The sequence below is a fragment of the Pinus tabuliformis genome, chromosome 4_2, assembly GCF_031772625.1.
Source record: "Pinus tabuliformis cultivar Carrire ecotype Pingquan chromosome 4_2, CPIR1, whole genome shotgun sequence".
Taxonomy (NCBI): Eukaryota; Viridiplantae; Streptophyta; class Pinopsida; order Pinales; family Pinaceae; genus Pinus; species Pinus tabuliformis.
In genome coordinates, this window is record NC_142304.1 from 867655109 (window position 1) to 867675627 (window position 20519).

A 20519-nucleotide genomic window follows, 5' to 3' on the forward strand; every position below is an offset into this window, starting at 1 on the left:
AAGCTTGCAAAAGGCAGAATTCGAATGTAGTCACAAGCTTGCAGGCTCAAGGGAGCGACTGAAGCTTTTTAGTCGCACACACACCACGTCCTCCATGCGACCGGCATCTAGGGTTTGGTTTTTCAATTATCTAGAGTTTTTGCTCGTTGACCGCAGGGTTTGGCAATTGACCACAGACAGTGACAATTCATTACAGGGTTTGAGTATAAGCATTGATGGGTTCATTTCATGGATATTGTTTTGTTGATTATTGTTAGATAGGTTTACAGTTGAAGATATGAATTATTGTACTCCCATTTGTTGAATCATTCAATGAAAACCTAATAAGAAGAAGAATTTCAAAGGGTTTTCCCCATAGTGGGTTTTTCCCTGGATCCGACCAATCCTGGTGTCTCTATGTGTGAATGTTTGTCTTCTATTGTTCCTTTATGTTCCGCTGCATTGATGATGTTATTGTTCTTTGAACTTTCTATATAGTTGCATATGTTGTTGAATAATGATGTAAATCTGAATAATGTTAAGATGTTATGGGGTGAATTTAATGTGTAAATGAAGAAATGCAATTATCAAAACAGATAACAATATAGCCCTAAGAAAAATTAATAGGATTTAGGAGGATTTGAGCTAGGAAATAGGCCTCCAAGATTGCGCAAGAAGAAGGAAAGGAGATCAGGGTCTTGCGGGTGTTTCAGTTTAAGTACAAACAGAGGAAATCAGATTGGTTTCTATTGAAACAAAGTTGTATTGTAAGAGATCTACTGCTCAGTATTCAAACAAGCAGAGGGTTTTCCCAGTTGGGTTCCCTAGCAAAATTGTGTTGTTGAATTGTGTGATTGTGTATTTATTTCTGTTCCTATTCCATTGCAAAATAAAGTAGAGAAATTTCGTGCCTATGTGAAAAGAAACTTGTTTTCAGATTGTTCATATAAGCAGTTGCAGAATTTCGTGAATTTTCCACAAAGTCTTGGTCAACACAAGCCTCAAAAATACTAAGCGATGAGTCAAAACTCAACTGAAGACTCATCAAAACTCTAAAAAGAAAAAATACAAAATACAAAAACTTTTGTGCAGAAAAATATAATAATGACAGCATTGGGCATGTTTCACACAGTTTTTATGACTTTCCAAAGTTTTTGATTGCCAGAAAGTTTCAAGGCAAGTCTTAGCTAAGTACTTGTTTCAAAAACAACTCATCATACTCAGCAAGACCCACGACTCTTGGTCAAGTCTCACAACGATGGTTTTAAACCTCCTTCAATGACTAATCTGAAAATTTTTGAATAGTAGCATAGCTTAAGGCTTCTTTTCAACTACAAAACTAGGTTTTTCAAATTGTTTCTTTTCCTGGGATTTAAACCCACATTCAAGGCTGGAGCATTTTTCTAGGGCTCCCTTGGGTTTAAACTCTCCTTCAAGGCATGTGCATTGCAGTTTTTCCAAAGAAGCAAGCACCTGTCTCAGCTGAGTTTCTTAAGGTGAAACTTCTAAAGACTTAACGAAGCCTTCTTCTTTGGCATTGAACCTATGGACTCACAATGGATGTTTGCCAATCAAAAGGGGCTGCATATGATATCTGGGCAGATCAAAACATTGCCTTTTTTCAGAGCAAGGGTTTGTGAGTTCACATGAAGAAAACCCACCCTCCCAATGTTCAAGACATGACTCCATCAATGTCGCATTTCCAAGTTTTTGAATAAAGTACATGGGCCCATATTCTCCTATCTTGTCTAGACTCTATAAGATCCTTCCACTCACAAGGTGATTTAAATGACAAATCCTATCTTTGATGAGGATATATGTTATAGATACTCTAGCAAGTTTCCAGTTGAAACAGCCCTACTTAAAGAAAAGCATGAGACGTGAACACAATAATATTGGCAAGAAATAGACTTCTACCAGGATTAGGGGAGCATAACAGTGCCAATGATACATGTTCAATCACAAAAAGAGAATTAAACAATGAGGGTATATCACAAATTATAAACATGACTAATCAAATTTGCAACACAAACAAATCAAACAGTATTTTCTAATGGCAAGCAGAGTTCTCCGTTTTTGCTAAAAACATTACAATTGCAAACTGAACATTGAAAACTTTCTTCATATTCAGTACAAATGGAAACACTATGGTCACTTATTATCCCACAGCAAGGTCAGTTTGACACTAATATTCATGTTAACAATCGCTCTTTCCATACTGAACTTACTGTTCAAGCTGGGCTGCAAACTGTGCAACTTTAAGTTGGCATTGGTTAGCTGTACTAGTAACTTCTTCACCTCGAAAGAGGTCTGCAGCACGCTCAAAATATTGCATAGCCAATTCGAAATTTTCTTCCGACTCATATAGGTCACCAATCTCCTACAGAAAAAATATATTATAGATTTAATGAACGGCTTGATTAAGAACAAAATGATAGAAGACATGTAACTGTGCTACATATCTTTGAACTTAATCTAAGCACATTTAGTAAAACAATAAATACGCCATTTGTTCAGACATAGACAACGTGTAATAAAAAGGTCATATCAATTGCACTACAATGAATGCATTACCTTGCAGTGCTTTGCAGCCATTGACAATCTTCCTATCTCCAGAAAGAGATTAACAGCCAAATTTAAGCATCGCACAGACTCTGCAAAACATAAATCAGTAAAATCAAAACTGGCAACCATTCAATAGCAATAAAATAAAACCATTGGTCTCAACAAACTAATACAGCAACCTAAACATCACCACTTACACCACGCATGAGACATAAATTCTAATCAAGTACAAGGGCACAACCTAAAGGACATCAAGGGTGTTGATCATCAAGCAGGCATTGGATTTAGATAGCATTAAAATCACCCATAAGTAAATTATTGTCTAAATGTCGAAATGTTCTTCCCAAGCATTGCATTATACAATGGACAACCTTCAACAACATAAAATTTCTCATTAAAACAAAAACAATATATGAATATATTTCAGCTAGATATTATTCCCAAAATATTGCTCTAAGCAAATTATTTGTCCAAATTAAGAAGTATTATCCCAAATACTGCATTTTACAACTGATGAAATTTTAAATTTGTTATTAATAAAATAATAACAATATACTAAACTATAAAAATCAAAATGAAAACTTAAACCAGCTTTGTTGAAGCAAAGTTAATGGGAAATCAGCTGGCACTCAGATGCATATTAATAAAACCCTCCAATGTGCTTGCCTATGTTGGTTAGTCTCTAACCGTTTCCTAATACGCATTTTATCAGTCAAAGCATGTCAGATGAACACATGTGTAGCTAATTAAGGCTTTTGTTCCGAAGGAAAAGAAAATATTAACGAGAAGCAAGCTTCATCTCCAAATAAAGTACATGACTCCCCAACTGGCAAACTAGAAAATCTTCAAAGATGAGATCAAGAGAGATAATTCCTTTGTCAACAAAATCTGGCACTGTAAATATATAAAACAACTCCCAGCATACCAGACTGACCAACCCTTCAGGATGCAAATCATTCTGGTGGCAATGATGATAACATATGTAATAGCAATCTTTATTCTTGCTACATCTCCAGATTATTGGGTGTCTTTTATACAATAAAATTTCAGTTTCTTCATTCTAGTTCACTGTCAATAATGACAGTTCATGAAGTTAAAAAGCTTTGCACAGACAAAAAAATGTATCAATGTTCAAAACCAGACAGATTCAGTATCTGTGGTTTAATTGACACAATATGAAGGAATAAGACTAAAAAACTGTTGACAGAAGCATGAATCGTTATATAAGCCCCAGGGAGTGCAAAGAGGTGCTGGATATTGATATCCACCAAAATGATTAGAAAATTGCTTAATTAAGAATCAATAACCACTACAAGGAGAAGTCTGCATTTAATAGGGTATAGCACTGAAAACAATTGCTTAATTAATGGTCACAAATAACCATTCAAAAGAGAATCGTCCATTTAATAAGGTATAACACACAAGAAACAGTTTGATTATACAAAGTCTGTATCCTCTTTAAAAGCACAGTTCCATCTCTTCACAAGAAATCCCTTAAACTTATTTGTTATTTGTGGACATTAATATAATGTCTCTCTTGGATATGGCCCCCTTTCCTTCCTTGAGAGAGACTGCGCTTTCAGAACCATTTCAAGGATATCTCGTCCAAGATGCACTTTTTGGACATGATCATCAGACCCACCATCCTTCATGTTTCTAAGGCATGGGGGACTATTGTTTGCTTCAGACCGATTGGGCTAGGACAGAGGGAGTCCAAACCCTTCTTCAATGTGTCATTCGGTGTGAACAGATAATTCACCGGCCCTTACTCCACACAAGGTTTGAATCCTGTTCTTTACACTTCAAGGACATTTTTAGATTGATCTCTTTCCTTTGTACAGCAAGTCCACTGTTTGTTTTCAAAAAAATTCAGGCACTTCAACAAGTGGCCATCTCGTCGAACCATCTCCCCACTTTTAAGTACTGTTCAAATGCTCCAAGGCACCTCTTACCATTTAAACATAACCTGAACTAGGTAATCAACGAGGACATCTACAAACAAGCATATCCAGCTCACTTAAGTATCTTGGCCATGAGATGACCTTTTATTCTGAGCATGTTCTGGAGCTAAGAGACAGCTTTAGTGTCAAACCTCTATATACACATGCACAATGGATGAATGCCTTAAGGATCCCCCATGGTTTGTTCCAAGTAGACTCTCAACAACTCCAGGTTCAAACTAGTCACCACATCTCATGATCTGATTTGATTTATCTATTATGCTACTTACAAAGTTACAAGAGACTAAAACAAAGCATCATCCCATTTTTCCATGCTCTATCAACTCTTGTATCAAAGGGAGAAATTACTTTGTCTATCAAGACTCATCGAGCTCCTTCTCCACTTTCTTTTCCTACCGCAATTAATGCTGCCTCGCTCTCTTCAAGAAAAAGAGGTTTCCAAACATAAATCACAATCTCTATGTGCAATGACCCAATAGGGAAACTTCAAGAGGATCACCCCTTTCTTCCCAGTTGTCTTGTCAAATCAAGGCAACGAGCAGTAAGAAAAGATCAACACCATTTCAAATTCTAGAACAGTGAGACTTCAAGTTTCCTCCCAACACACCCTCCCCAAAAACACACAAACTAATGGTTGACCAACCTCCCTCGGGTCTCTTGACAATTTACAGCTCCAAAACCTAAGACAAACAACACTAGTAACCAGGGTCAATCGAGCAACCAATTTTCCATCTACAGTTTTTCACCACATCCTTCGATGTTAGGAGAGTTGGACCTCCTCACTCTTGTTATGCCCCCAAGGCCCAAAATCATGCTACCAAGCCCCCTTGGCCCCAAATACTCCCCAAAGGACATCATTTGTTGAAAATGTAGCGACCAAGGTCTTCTAGCTTGTGCGTTAGTGCAGACCTTGAGTTGTCCTCAGGATATAGACTTCAATTGTGGTGAGTTAATTTCCAATTTAGGGGAATAATCGTCATGAGTTCATGTGTAGAGTTGGAGCTTCAGTTAAGTGGAAGTCTTCATTAGTTTGACTACAAAATTGGTTTGCAGATTGAGTTCAGTTAGAACAAGTTGGGTCTTCAGTCTTGATTGAAGGAAGAGCGAGTTAGATCTCCAATGTTGATTGGAGAGAGCAGGAATTAATAACTCCAGTGATAATTGGGAGGAGAGCAAGTAACACTCTCAGTTAACTCGCTATCAGAGCTCGAGTTCTATATTTAAACTAGCCTAATTTAGCATGGATCAAATCTATAAAAGAAGGACGAAGGCTCAAGTAAATTACAATTGTTTTGTGCACAAAGAATTGTGACAAGACAGAGCTCACAAGCTAGTGTGAGAGAGCCTTGATTGTGGAGAGCAGGAATTGTGTCCTAAAGAATAGGGGCACAAGTGCGCTAGGATTTAGGCGTTGATTAGTGGTGCATAGAAAGCAACTAGGGTCCTAAAAAATAGAAGTTCAAGTGTGCTAAGAAATAGGGCCAGAAATGCTAGGAAATAGGAGATCAGCGCAAGGGATAAGAATGAAGCAAGATAGAAGGGTTTGCAAAGCAAGTCAAGGAGGCAGTAGAGAATCAATTATGTGCAGAAACCGAGATCAAGTAGTGATCAAGGAAGGCCAAGATCAATTGTATTAGCTAAGATTTAGTGTGAGAAGTCGGACAATTTCTCAAGAGAGACAGATTGTTTTGTAATAGATTCAATTGATCCAAGGACAACCAATAAAATAGCAGTGTTCCCCGGGGATGTGTCCCCTAGGGTGGGTTGCATGCACCCCATGCTTCCCACGCACCCGAGACGGGGGGGCACTTGGGGAAACATTTCCCCACGTCCCCCTTTTCAGAGGTGCAAGGAGACATAGAGAGAAACATTTCCCTAGTGTAGGGGACGCATCTCCCCAAAAGGGGTGCTTCTGGGCACAACCCCTCAAAAGGGGGAAGCCCAAAAGCAACCCTTTTGAGGGGGAATGCCTAGAAGCACCCCTTTTGAGTTTCAAAAAAAATTGTGGGGAAGCCTAATATTCATGCCTGTGGCCCTATTATTGTTATGCAATTCATGGTAATGTTAAATTCTTAAAGTAAAAGTGGCATTCTCCTTTATCTTTCATTTCATCATTTTACTTAAATTTTTAACATTACCAAGAAATGACTCAAGTGCAAATGGTTCCGACCTCATTGGATTTCATATGGAAAAAGTAGAATTTTACATCTCACTCAAAATCCAATAGACTTTATAGTTTTTCAAGATTTCAAGATCGGGGAGATTGCAACATTTCCATTGGATTTTGTCATGTACAAGGTTATGGAAATAGTATTTAATCAAGAGCACCAAGCCCTCTATGTACCTGATGTTAGTGGCATTGGTTGTCGAACTCCTCTATTATGGCACTTCTAAAAATGTACCCATCACTCAAACAAAATCTTGACTTGACATGCTACATTTTTTCTATCTTATTTTAATGTAAGGGTGATATTGATGACAAAGATCCCAATATAGGTAATGATTTTGATGATATGTAAGTATTTGTTGTAGCATGATTCCTTTTGGATGGTAGAGGCAATCTACAACTTGTTTCTTGATGTATTTTTGGTTCAGTGATGGATTGAAATTGATTTTATTTTGGTTATGTGCACCCTTATTTTGCTTATTTGTGTATAAACGGTTTGGATTCATATGGATGCACATGAAGATATATTTTTTCTTTAAAATTTGAATATTTTAGGTGTTTTTCGTTGACTGGTTTTTTGGTCCAAGTTTTTAACAAGTTCCGACTGGTTCTCTGTTCAAAGGGTTTTCTGATTTGATCACTGGTTTGGTTCCGATAACATTGGTATCTACTATAATCTATTTTTCTTAGTACTAATTATATTATAGAATAATGAATTTAAATTTTAAATCAATTTACATTCTAGAATGATGAATGGTAAATCTAAGTTTTATGGATCTAATGATGAATATGGATCAATGTATTTCAATATTGAATCTCGCAGTGTATGGATGAATGATGAGTATGATGATATACATGAATCAATGTATTTTAGAAATGACTCTCGCAATGTATGGATAAATGATGAGTATGAATGATATACGTACCAGTATGAACGATGAATATAGATTAGTGTATTTCATTATTTAATTCAATTATGTATGGATGAACATATTTATGCTTTGAATTTTAATATATATATATATATATATAAAAAAAAAAAAATTAAAAATATAAAAATATAAAAAATTTAAAAAAAAAAAGATTATATACCCCAACGTTTCCCCGTCCCCCCTAAATTTCCCTAAAATTTGAGGGTGCTCCCACACATCCCCCCTGGTGTGTCTCCCCGCACTTGCGCCCCCCCTGTCTTGGAGACTTGGTGGAACATTGTAAAATACAAGCAAGCAAGTTTTCCTTGTTTGGTTTCTTGAGAATACAAGTGTGTCAATATTTATGTGATGTGTTTTTATCTGTGTTTTTATTCTGCTGCTTATAATTTGTTAAGAGTCTTTGTATCTTGGTGAAAGTTAACTAGTTTCAGTTTTCAGTTATTCATCTAAGTAGTTGTAGAGTTTCATGGAAATTTAACATCATCCAACAATGTATTGACCATTTCACAATGAATGATGACTCCAATCAAGAGCTTGCTTCTCAATCCCCTCACTTGGGCTTGGCAGCTAATTCTAGTATACCTTGATATCATATCATTTTTATTGTACATTACTTCAGTTTTTAGCATTTTCCATGTACTTGTATCAATTGTAATAGCTTCTTTTAGCCAAAGACATAGATCTTTAACTTTATCAATTGTATTGTACATAGTTTCAGTTTTTAGCATTTATTATGTACTTTAAGCTTTTCTTATAGATTCTTTTAGCTAGAGACATAGATCTTTATTTTTATCATCTGCAATGTACATAGTTTCAGTTTTTAGCATTTATAATGTACTTTTTTTCTTATAGTTTCTTTTAGCTAGACATAGATCTTTATCTTTATCTGTTTTCAAGAGTATCACTACACAATGTCCCTACACTAGAGGTTATTTTTACAGTCCCATTGACCTACTTATTGTTATCATTCATTGTCTTGTCTTCCTTCTTCACATGCACATGTGCCATCTGAAAGCATGTTAATTAATTCCTTTGCCTACATGGATTATGAAGCACATTTCAGCAAGCAATATTTAAAGAAATGTCCAGAACCCTTCTTAAATTTTTGGGAGAGAAAATTTGCTTTCCAAATGAGCACCCACTGAATCAGAGTCAGAGAACGGATGGGATTATCTTCTAATTGAGTACATCTCTGTTAGAGAAAATAGAAAATTGAATTCCAGTAGACAACATTTTAAAGTTGTAATGTTCCCTATCGATTAATTTGTCAAAATATGAAATTTCTATGCAAAAATTTAAAAATTCTTTGTAGAAACTTAAAAATTCTATGCAGAAAATTGAATGTACTTTGCAGAGAATTGAATGAAACTTAATGTACTTTGAAGCCAAAAACTGAATAACTTTGCAGAAAATTGAATGCAATTTGCAAAAAACTAAATGTTTTATGTTGTTGTAATTACTTAGAATGCAGATTTCTTCTTCAAAACTTTTCAGATCAGCAATTGTAGATAGAACAGAAACTTAAGGATCATATGAAGTCAGTCAAGCACAAATATAAGACAGTGGGAGTTATGTCCAATGACCAGGGCAAAACCCACAAGGGGAAACCCCAAATGATTCTTCTTCTATTAGATTTCTTCAATTGTTTAGCAGAGTACAAAGAGAGAGAGAGAGAGAGAGAGAGAGAATGAGAATGAATAAAGTCACCAATGTCTGATCAACCTGTAACTAAGGTGATCTTGCTCTTTGCTTAAAGATTTCCTTCTCTTGATCAAATCTTATCATTCGCACTTGCTCTAGCCCTTCCCTTGCTCTTACTCTTCACTCGCTCTCACACTTCTCTTACACACACTCAACACTAACTCTCCTTCACAATGAACATGCTACTCCCAACTCTCACTTGTTTTTGCTTAAATAGACAAGAAAGGAGAGGAGTTACAAAATGAATTCATGCCTTGAGCCAATAAGGAGAATCGAATTCCATGAGGGAGGAGTTATTTGAGGAGAAGTGTAACTCATCCCAAGAATAGAGAGAGAGGTACACTTGTCTTGAGGAGCTACAATTCAAATTAGGGGGAGGGAGAGTTACATTTAAACATAAGAGAATATTTAGTGAGAGTTACAAATCGAATTGAATAAGGGAGTTACAAGTGCATTTAATGAGGAGTTACACTTTTGCCATACATTGATTTAGTGAGGGAGAGTTACATTCTCTTAAGTGTGGAGTTATTATTTTAATCCAAGAGAAAGGTTTGATTTTCCAAGTAAGAGATTTTCAATTTAATTTACTTATTCCATGAGAAAATTCGTTTTTATTAATCCATTAAAGGTGAATAAATTTAAACTATTTCATAAATAGTAGTATCATAATAATAATACTAGTAAGGATAAATATATTAATTCTTGACTTGTATAGTCATGGTTGATTTGATTTTAAAGTGGATTCCATATGTTGAGATCATCCTTGATCATTTAGACATGACTTTCTAATTTTGGAAAGTCACTTCCAAATTGAGATGTGACTTGCTATTTTTGGAAAGTCATATTAGAATTGTCAGAAATGAAATTTTATTATAGGTGGTTCAAACAGAATTGAAAGATATGATTTCTTCTAGGAGAAATTCATGCCTAAGCTGCCAAATTTTAACACTCCCTCTCAGCTAGGGAGGAATTTCTTCGAACATCAAAGATCTTTGCTTCCTCCAATCTTTTTCATTCATCTCAACTCAACTCTGCTCTATAACAATGAAGTCACAATATAAAGAAGAATCATCCACTTGACACAAATTTGGAAAGGAAATGATCGTCACATGTCACATAGACAAGGATTACACTCAACCAATTTTCATCTCAAAAATTAGGTGATAAAACACAGGCATCACGTAAACAAGACTCAAACAAGTCACACAGACAAGAATTAAACACAACCAAGTGTCAAGGGGTGGAACACCTACATTCTAGACAAATCTCGCTACACATATTGGCCACATAAACTAGCACAAAGAATTTCCAGTAATGTCAAGCTATTATTCAGATTTTCAAAAGACTGAAATAAAGTTTGAAAGAGCAAAACATGTAATCAAAATCCACTAGGTCCCTCTTCTTGTGACAAAATTAACCAAGAGCAAATGGACAATCTCTCATTTGAGAATACGAGAAATTAGAAAACTCCTTGACTCTTTTGAGGCTTATGACATCAAGCACATAACCAAGTAAAAATAGTGTCCCTATATGCCAGATAACAGTTAAGGTGTGGTGCACCTTCAATCCAAACTGCAAACTAACAACTACCCAAATGGGTTATGAAAAGCTCAATCTTGTCTCAAACGAGCAAATGAACACCTAATAGGAAGCATTGAAGATGCATTAACTTAATCACTCTTTGTCTGGGAAAGGCCTCAGACTACGATGGAGGCAATATGAGGTCTCATATGGTCAGCATCCAAATTGAGGACCCCAGAGGATAATTTTTGTGTTCCAGCCAGTTGAGTCAAAAATGTCAGACAGCCTAAGGCTGTGCCAATAATTCATTAAATTCTCATATATCGAGCTAAATTTCACATCAGGAGCTTGATGTTTATGCACATGTGAAAGTTAATGCACATTCAACCTCCCTTGAGATAACATACCTAAATCCAGTCAAGAGATTAAGAATAGTTTTGATTTGGGACCTGACATACCTGCAGGAGTAGTACTGACATAAAGGCTTACAGCTAGCAAACAGTTACTTTAGCAGCAACAAGCAAGAATAGTGCTAAAAGGTAATACACATGATAACTTGGACAAAGCTATTACATAAGAAAACACACAAGAGTGATATTACTTCTTAAGTTCTTATAACAGAGACCTTGAGGAAGAAGAGAATTTTTCGGCAAAAAGCTGCCTATATTAATACATGAAAAAGCATAATGGAAGAGAAATCACACACAAAACGCTCAAAGATACCTAAAGAACACTAAGATACATTTAGATCAGACAGAGCAGTGGGAGTACAATATCTTGCATCTCTCCTAGTGAGAGAGCCTTTAACTCTGAATTGTACAGCTAACTCATCGAAAAGGCATTCTCTAAACAGAAGAATAGAGAACTTGGACCATCTAATTACAGCTTCACATCCAATCTTGCAGATAGCGTTTAAAGCAACAGCACTAATGCAATGACACTACTTTGTGAGGAGCAAGAGAGTCAACAATCCCCTAACAGGGTAGTTTTTCAGAAAACCTTTATGTGTGAAATCTCTATTGAAATTAATCTGGTTATTATTCTCCAAATTTTTACAGATTATTTGTCCCAGTAAATTATTTATTGCAAATACTGAATAAAACAACTACAAATTTCACCAAATAAACAAAACCACAGGAACTAAGAAAATCACACACATAAAATGGACACCAATATTTTTGGACAAACTGTGCCTGGCAAAAATCCAAGGTGGGGAAAACCAGTTCTGCAAATGATGGTTTTATTAATATTCAGCAAATATATAATTGAAATAATACATAAACTACTTGTTGTAAATTAGTAAAGCACCGCTTAATTATTTTCTTCACCTCTACAAGCAACTTCGACCTCCCAGAAGCTATTTGGCCCCTCTGAATCAATTCGGCCCTCGTGTACAGCCCAAAATCGACCCACACGTGCAGCTTGGAGAATCCACTGGCAACTCGCACTCCCTAGCAAAATAATTCGGCCTCCACTCCGGCAAATCGGCCTCTCCCTGTCAATTCGCACCACCTAGAGAAATTCAGCCTCTGCAGAATAATTTGATCTCCCTCAGTCACTAAGAAATTGGAAATCTCTGTGAAGAAATTCTCTCCGGCAACTTGATCGCAATCACCGCTGAACCCTGCTGCTAGTGTCTTCCACGCTGTCACTGCGACCTTGCTCACTCAAAATTGTCTCCAAGAGCCCCATCGATTTCCTCTTACAATCTCTTGTTGACGAATCAACGGCCATGATCTAATCTCAATCGATGGCTAAGATCATCTTGACAAACATCAAATCACTTTCCTAGAAGTCACTAGAGAGAAATCGACTTGTCCTAATTAATATTGATTAATTAACCCATTTCCCTACGTTAGACTTAGGAAAATAATTAAAATTGGTTAATAAATCTAGTTAAGACATTTTCCCTTCATAAAATAAATTGGGCTTGGAGATAATTAATCCAATTGTGTTCCTAACCTCATAGACACCACTTGAGATTAGAACACCTGTCCGAGCAAAACAAACGATCATTATGTACAAGATATGTTGCCAAGTGGCATATAAGCATTCCCAATGCTCTTTAGAACACTTACAGTTGCAAAAAAGTGGTGAATAGTACTCCCCGCCCCATCGCCCCCCGCAAACCACTGTGGACAGAAAACATTAATAAGCTCTCCTCTGAGGGCAGTCCCTGATAAATCAACGGCCATGAGAAAACCCTCAACTACAAGAGAACTTAAAGGACTACACTGTCCATAGACAATCAACCAATTTTATTTCTTCATCCATAATCCCACACTCTGTTCAGAGTTTCTTTAAAAGCATACTTTGGGTGCAGCTCCTGATGCTTACCTATATGGTTTATAAATCTAGATGGACTTATCATAAATCACATCAAATCACACCAAATAGGCCCTGGAGTGCATTTATTTAATTAATGTGTTTCTCAACTTTCATCAATTGGAATGCAATTCTGAAGCTCCAAGCCAGTCCAAATGCAGAAGTCTATACTCGTGAGAGGAGAGACCAAAATTCCATTCCATGTGTCCCTGTCCCACTGATCCCTCTAGCTGAACAATCCTACCAGCCTCATAGGAAGAAATCTCTCAATGTGAGAAGCAACAGAAATCTATACCTTCCAAAGCCCATATGCTAACAATAATGCTATACCAATGCCTCTTCTATGCCTAGACCACAGTGAGGAAACACAGAGTACCACTATTTTCCATGATATCAATAATCTTTTAAGAATAGGGAACCTAACAATCTATTTACCTGAAAAAACAGCACCTTACCTCCAGCTTGAGTAAGGTACAGATGCTCCAAGGAATTGTTAGAAGGGATCTATCACCAGCAACTTTAGCCCACAAAAGTGCCCCCAAAATTCTTTCGAAGTGGGTGAACTAGGAGTTTGAAGAGAAACAACAAGAGGCATGATTGGCCTGGAGAATTTTCCTAATGATTGTCAATTTCCCTACAAATGGAAGCTCCAACAGTGAATTTTGTGTTGCAATTCCTGGAGGAACCATTTCCACATTGATCAAAGGGACACATTAACTCCAAATGGGACAGCAAGAAATCTAAATATCCCCTTCCCTAATATGCTAACAATGATGTCCAAGTCGGCCAATAATTTGATTTGTCAGAATTTACAACAGCCCCAGACATTACGCAAAACAAATCCAAGCATCTGAGTTCTTGCATTTGAGAAAATCAAAGGCTCATCAACCTCCACCCACTATAAAAGGGCTCTAATTCTGAATGTTGGCTCTATATTCCTCCATATATCCATGAATATGCTCCTACATAGCTGCTACTTCCTGCAAGATAACATTATATATGTCCTCCTAAACGCAATGTTTTAAAACTCCGACTTGGCCGAGGGTCGACTCCGACTCGGTATCGACTCAGCTGGCTCAATTTCAATGACTCGGTCGTTGTAAAAAATACACTAAATATTTATTTTTTATAAAAACAAATAATTTTAAAGATTTTCATTCATGTTTCCAAACACACAGCATTAGAATATAGATAGAAGACAACATATGATCAAAGTAGGCTCATGAATATATCCATTATATCAAAATGGCACCCAGTGCACTGTCCAATACATACACGATGTTGACATAGAGATCAAAACAAAAACACATAACCAAGGAGACTATAAATGGCTTCTACAACAAAAGTCAATGACCAGTACTACTGGCAACTGCGAGAGTTGCCAACATCATCTGGCTTAGTGTTACTTGGGAGCGGGAGCGAAAGTGGGGAGCGAGAGCGAAAACGGGAGTGCGAGTGACATTTTCAGAAGCTCCTGGTTTGGGTGCGAATCCCGGAGGATTTCAACAACCAATGTCACTAACATCAAGGTACATAGAGGGATTGGTGCTCTTGATTAAATACGAGTTCCATACCCTAATACATGACAAAATTCAATGGAAACATTGCAATCCTCCAATCCTGAAATCCTGAAAAACTGATAAGTCTGCTGTATTTTGAATGAAATCTAAAATTCTACTTTCTCCATATGAAATCCAATGAGGCCGGAACCACTCTCAAACATCCTGAGTCATTTCATGGTAATGTTAAAAATTTAAGTAAAAAGATGAAAATGAAGATTAATAAGAATGTCACTTTTACTTCTTAACATTACCATGAAATTTGAATAGCATATCAATACTAGGAGAGGGGAATGGACCCCAAATAGCACTTAACCAATTTAGAAAACATCTTGGAGTCCCCAACAATCAGCTAAATGTTAAAAAGTTAAAAAAAATTAGAAAAATCCCTGTTCTTTTGGGTGACTGGCCGGATTTAGTGACTCGGCCGAGTAGATGTGGAAACGGCCAAGTCATGGCTAACTCGGCCTCCCGAACCGTTTCCTCCACCGAGTCATATTTTTGGGCAATGAAACGGATCAACTCGGCCGTTTCCGTTTCGAATCGGCCGAATTTTAAAACTATGCCTAAACGTGTTTGTATATCAACCAACTTGTCATGATTGTTTTTGTCTTCTGATCAATCTAGCAAAGCGTCTTCCCCCACACTCAAAGAAACCCAACAGTTCTAATAGTCACCTCCCACCATAAGATCCTGCCATTATCACTCTCCAGTCAGGGAACCAAATTCCAAACATATAAGATCAGTGCTTACTAGTGTTTAAACTTTAGAAGCAAGATAAGACACATTCAACTTAAAAGGAAGAGCAGTAATAAAATCTACACATTCTTCCACTATCATGGTTGACACAAGGGGAAAGTGGTCGGATCCCATACATTGATAGACTAAACCAATACTCTAGCCATAGTTCTTCTCATACTGGACAAAGTAGACCAACCCCCAAACTCCAAGTGTTTTTGCCTCTGTTTCACATCAAAGATTTGAATGTTAACTTTGTCACCTAGATCATGCATCTATCTCTCCTCTAGGAAGAACAAAGATTAGCTTACCTTCCATATCTCCTCTCATTACACTATGTTATAATCACCTGAGAGGATCCAATCAACATTTCACCGTGAAATGGTAATCCAAACCACAAGCCATTCTTAGTATAGAGCACAAAGCAGTGGTGAGTGGGAGCTATGAAAGTTTCAAGATCTAGGTGATTAATGTCATTATGATCTCAATTATACAAGTAGATTGCTAAATTTAATTGATACTGAAATTAAATTTCAGAAAATCGCATCAATCACACAATAGCTAGAAATTAGACAGTGGAAGAATAAAAATTAATTTCACATACAAAGGTAATTACTCCTTCAAATCAGCTTTCATTGCTTCAAGAAAAACTTACAAGGAAAACTTCACAGGCTACCCAAAAAACAACACCACATGGAATCATGGATACCAAAAACACCCTGAGCTGAGCTAGTACAGCTTGCTGAAAAGAAAAAAACAGAAACAGCAGAAAACTGTTGTACAACCTGTGGGACAGGCTGTACAGCCTACACAGAGCTATTTGTATGACTATGAATCCAAACATATATGTATGTATGACTCTGCAGAACTTTACAGACTGTTTTGCTTCTTTTTTTCTTTTTCCCTTTTTTCTTTTTCTTAATCTTAGTTGGCTATTGGCCAACAATACGTGCCTAATATTCAAGTCTATGGCCTTACTAATGCTATGCAATTCATGATAATGTTAAATTCTTCAAGTAAAAGCAATGTTTTACAAAACGGACTCGGATTCGGACTCGGCCGAGGATCGACTCGGAAACGGAAACGGAAACGGCAATGACTCGGCCGGCTCGATTTCAATGACTCGGTCGTTGTAAAAAATACATTAAATATTTATTTTTTTTATAAAAAAACATAATTTTAAATAGTTTAAACATAATTTTAAATATTTTCATTCAAGTTTCCAAACACACAACATTATAATATACATGGAAGACAACATATGATCAAAGTAGGCTCATGAACCAATCCATTATATCAAAATGGTACGGTGTACCCAATGGCAATAGTAAATACATAGTCAACTGTAGTCTGTCATACATGATCAAAGACTCAAGAGTCAAAACAAAATACAAATAACCAAGGAGGCTAGTAGCTACTGGCTACTGCCAGAGGAGCCAAGATCATCTCGACCAATCTCTGGATCATCATCATCAGAGGCAGAGCCAGACAAGGGGCCCCATGGCTCCTCCTCATCATCATCGTCTCCAACTGCAACTGTAGAAGTGGTGCCAGTACCAGTACCACAAACCCTAACCAAATCAGCTCCAAATCAGCAAAAAATTAATTTTTTTTAAGTGAAAACGCTGCCCAGCCGTTTCCAATCGGTACGGCCGTTTTTTGACGTGACCCGGCCGGGTTGACCGGGTCAGCTATGACCCGGCCGGGTTGACCGGGTCATAGCTGACCCGGTCACCGAGCCGGGTCATAGGGCCGTTTTGAAATTTTTTTGGTTGACCCGGATCGAAACGGCCGTTTCGGAGTCAACCCGGCCGTTTCGTAAAACACTGAGTAAAAGGATGAAAATGAAAAATCATCTTTTTACTTAAATTTTTAACATTACCATGAAATGACTCAGGATGTTTGAGAGTGGCTCCAAAGTCATTGGATTTAATGTGGAGAAAAAAAAAAATTTAGGTCCCACTCAAAATCCAGCAGGCTTAACAGGATTTCAGGATTGGGGGGATTAAAATATTTCCATTGGATTTTGTCATGTACGAATGTATGGAAGTAGTATTTCATCAAGAGCACCAAACCCTCTATGTACATCATGATCCTACTAAAAATGTACCCATCACTCAAACAAAATCCTGAATTGAAATGGTAAGCATTTTCTATCTTATTTTAATGCTTAGAGGGTGATATTGATGACGAAGATCTCAATATAGGCAAAGATTTTGATGATATGTAGGTATTTGTTGTAGCGTGATTTTTTTGGATGCTAGAGGCCATCTAGGGCCTGCATTTTGATGTATTTTTGGTTCAAGATGGATTGCACTCCTGTTATTTTGGTTACGTGCATCCTTACATGCTATATAAATGAGAAACTTTGGCTTATTTGTGTATAAATTATGGCATACCCACACTAAAGATTTGCAGAATTTCCTGTCCAAGCTATAATTATCAACAGAAGCAAGAGTGTGTAAAGCACCACTTCAAAGAAATCCCGAGTGCAAAGCATCCAAGGGGAATTTTTTATATAATAAACATTTTATGTATTTTTAAACATATATATTTATAAAATGCATGCAGAGTACCAAATTGGTTGTGGAAATACAAAAATACACATTTTTGTCCTACTTGTCAATGGATACTAGATTAATATTTAGTTAGAAATGTCATCCATGGTAGATTAATCATTAAAGAACCAACCATTTAGAACACATCATTAGAGGGCCTGCATTTTGATGTATTTTTGGTTCAAGATGGATTGCACTCCTGTTATTTTGGTTACGTGCATCCTTACATGCTATATAAATGAGAAACTTTGGCTTATTTGTGTATAAATGGTTTGGATTCATAGATGCACATGAATATATATGTTTTTCTTTAAAATTTGAATATTTTATTTGTTTTTGGTTGACGGGTTTTTTGGTCCAGTTTTTTTACCAGTTTCGATTTGGTTCTGACCGGTTCCCTGTTTGGGGGATCTACTGGTTCAATGACCTGTCCAGTTCCGATAACATTGCATGCTACCCAGGAATGCCTCTTCTCTGACTATCTGCACACCCTCTGTTTTGCTCAACTGCTCAAGTGTATGTGTTAAAACTTAAAAGCCTCTGCAATGCCTGGTCTTTATAGTTTTAATTTTTAGCAAGGAATTTATTTTAAGATTTCTTCTAGTCAAAGTGCGAAGTTACCTTTTCATTAACACTCACTTTTTTAATTCAAGTCAAGCACAAAGTAGAATTACATGCAGAGTACCATGGGAATTTTTTATATAATAAACATTTTATGTATTTTTAAACATATATATTTATAAAATGCATGCAGAGTACCAAATTGGTTGTGGAAATACAAAAATACACATTTTTGTCCTACTTGTCAATGGATACTAGATTAATATTTAGTTAGAAATGTCATCCATGGTAGATTAATCATTAAAGAACCAACCATTTAGAACCAATCATTAGAGGGCCTGCATTTTGATGTATTTTTGGTTCAAGATGGATTGCGCTCCTGTTATTTTGGTTACGTGCATCCTTACATGCTATATAAATGAGAAACTTTGGCTTATTTGTGTATAAATGGTTTGGATTCATAGATGCACATGAATATATATGTTTTTCTTTAAAATTTGAATATTTTATTTGTTTTTGGTTGACGGGTTTTTTGGTCCAGTTTTTTTACCAGTTTCGATTTGGTTCTGACCGGTTCCCTGTTTGGGGGATCTACTGGTTCAATGACCTGTCCAGTTCCGATAACATTGCATGCTACCCAGGAATGCCTCTTCTCTGACTATCTGCACACCCTCTGTTTTGCTCAACTGCTCAAGTGTATGTGTTCAAACTTAAAAGCCTCTGCATTGCCTGGTCTTTATAGTTTTAATTTTTAGCAAGGAATTTATTTTAAGATTTCTTCTAGTCAAAGTGCGAAGTTACCTTTTCATTAACACTCACTTTTTTAATTCAAGTCAAGCACAAAGTAGAATTACTTTCCAAAAATATCTCAAACAAATTATGGCATACCCACACTAAAGATTTGCAGAATTTCCTGTCCAAGCTATAATTATCAACAGAAGCAAGAGCGTGTAAAGCACCACTTCAAAGAAATCCCGAGTGCAAAGCATCCAAGAGGAATTTTTTATATAATAAACATTTTATGTATTTTTAAACATATATATTTATAAAATGCATGCAGAGTACCAAATTGGTTGTGGAAATACAAAAATACACATTTTTGTCCTACTTGTCAATGGATACTAGATTAATATTTAGTTAGAAATGTCATCCATGGTAGATTAATCATTAAAGAACCAACCATTTAGAACACACAACACAGGTAACAAAGATCATATCACAATCTCCCAGTTACAAAAAAATAGAATATTTTAAAGCAAATAATAAGTAGACTCTGAACTGGATTGCAGGTGCTCCAACAGCTCACTTGCAAAGAAGTGTTCAGCACTTGAAAGCATCCATGTTGCCAAGCCTTACAATTGTTGACTAGAACCCAGTGAATAATCAACATTTTTAACTTAATGATATGGTCATGTCATTTATCTAAGGAGTGTGAAGGAGCATCTCTTTTTATGCAGCAGCACATTCCCACAACAATTCCAGCAAGAGCAAGAGTGCAAGGGGGACCAGCAATTCCGGTACCCCTACCACAACCAACTACAGTCTACTACACAAGAAATGGAGCATGGCTGGAGCAAAAAGCCAACCACTCTACCAACAATAAGGCAACTAATCCACCCACCCATGTTATCAAGGTCCATACCAAAAGAGACTAAGAGTTCTATTAGGGTGCTACCCCGAGGTCCAAAACATTGTCCATGATTAATGGCCCAAAAGGAATCATGCCAACAAGGCAACATTCTCAGTCAAAGATAAAAAGCCAAAAGTTTTTCCCTCGTACAAACAACACTTCAAGTCTTTGGTTCAATATAAAATCCTTGATTAAGGCCTTAGGGTCATGCACCTCACATGTTTTAAGCATAGATGTTGATATCCATTTTATTACATTGCCTTCTCTCCAATGCCTCAAAGGCATCCTCCTTGCTTTCCCTGGGGAAGAGAATGTGACAGAC

At 36.6% G+C, this 20519-nt stretch overlaps 1 protein-coding gene across 2 annotated transcripts in view; it reads right to left on the reverse strand.

Annotated features, from left to right (window-relative positions):
* LOC149172412 (alpha-soluble NSF attachment protein 2-like) overlaps window positions 1-20519 on the reverse strand; it is a 104197-nt gene that overhangs the window by 48435 nt on the left and 35243 nt on the right. For both annotated transcript variants that reach the window (XM_089424313.1, XM_089424312.1), the window contains 2 exons: window positions 2554-2633; window positions 2208-2359 (listed from right to left, as the gene is read on the reverse strand). In XM_089424313.1, coding sequence (XP_089280439.1) covers window positions 2208-2359; window positions 2554-2633 — 232 coding nt within the window. The remainder of the gene's footprint in view (window positions 1-2207; window positions 2360-2553; window positions 2634-20519) is intronic.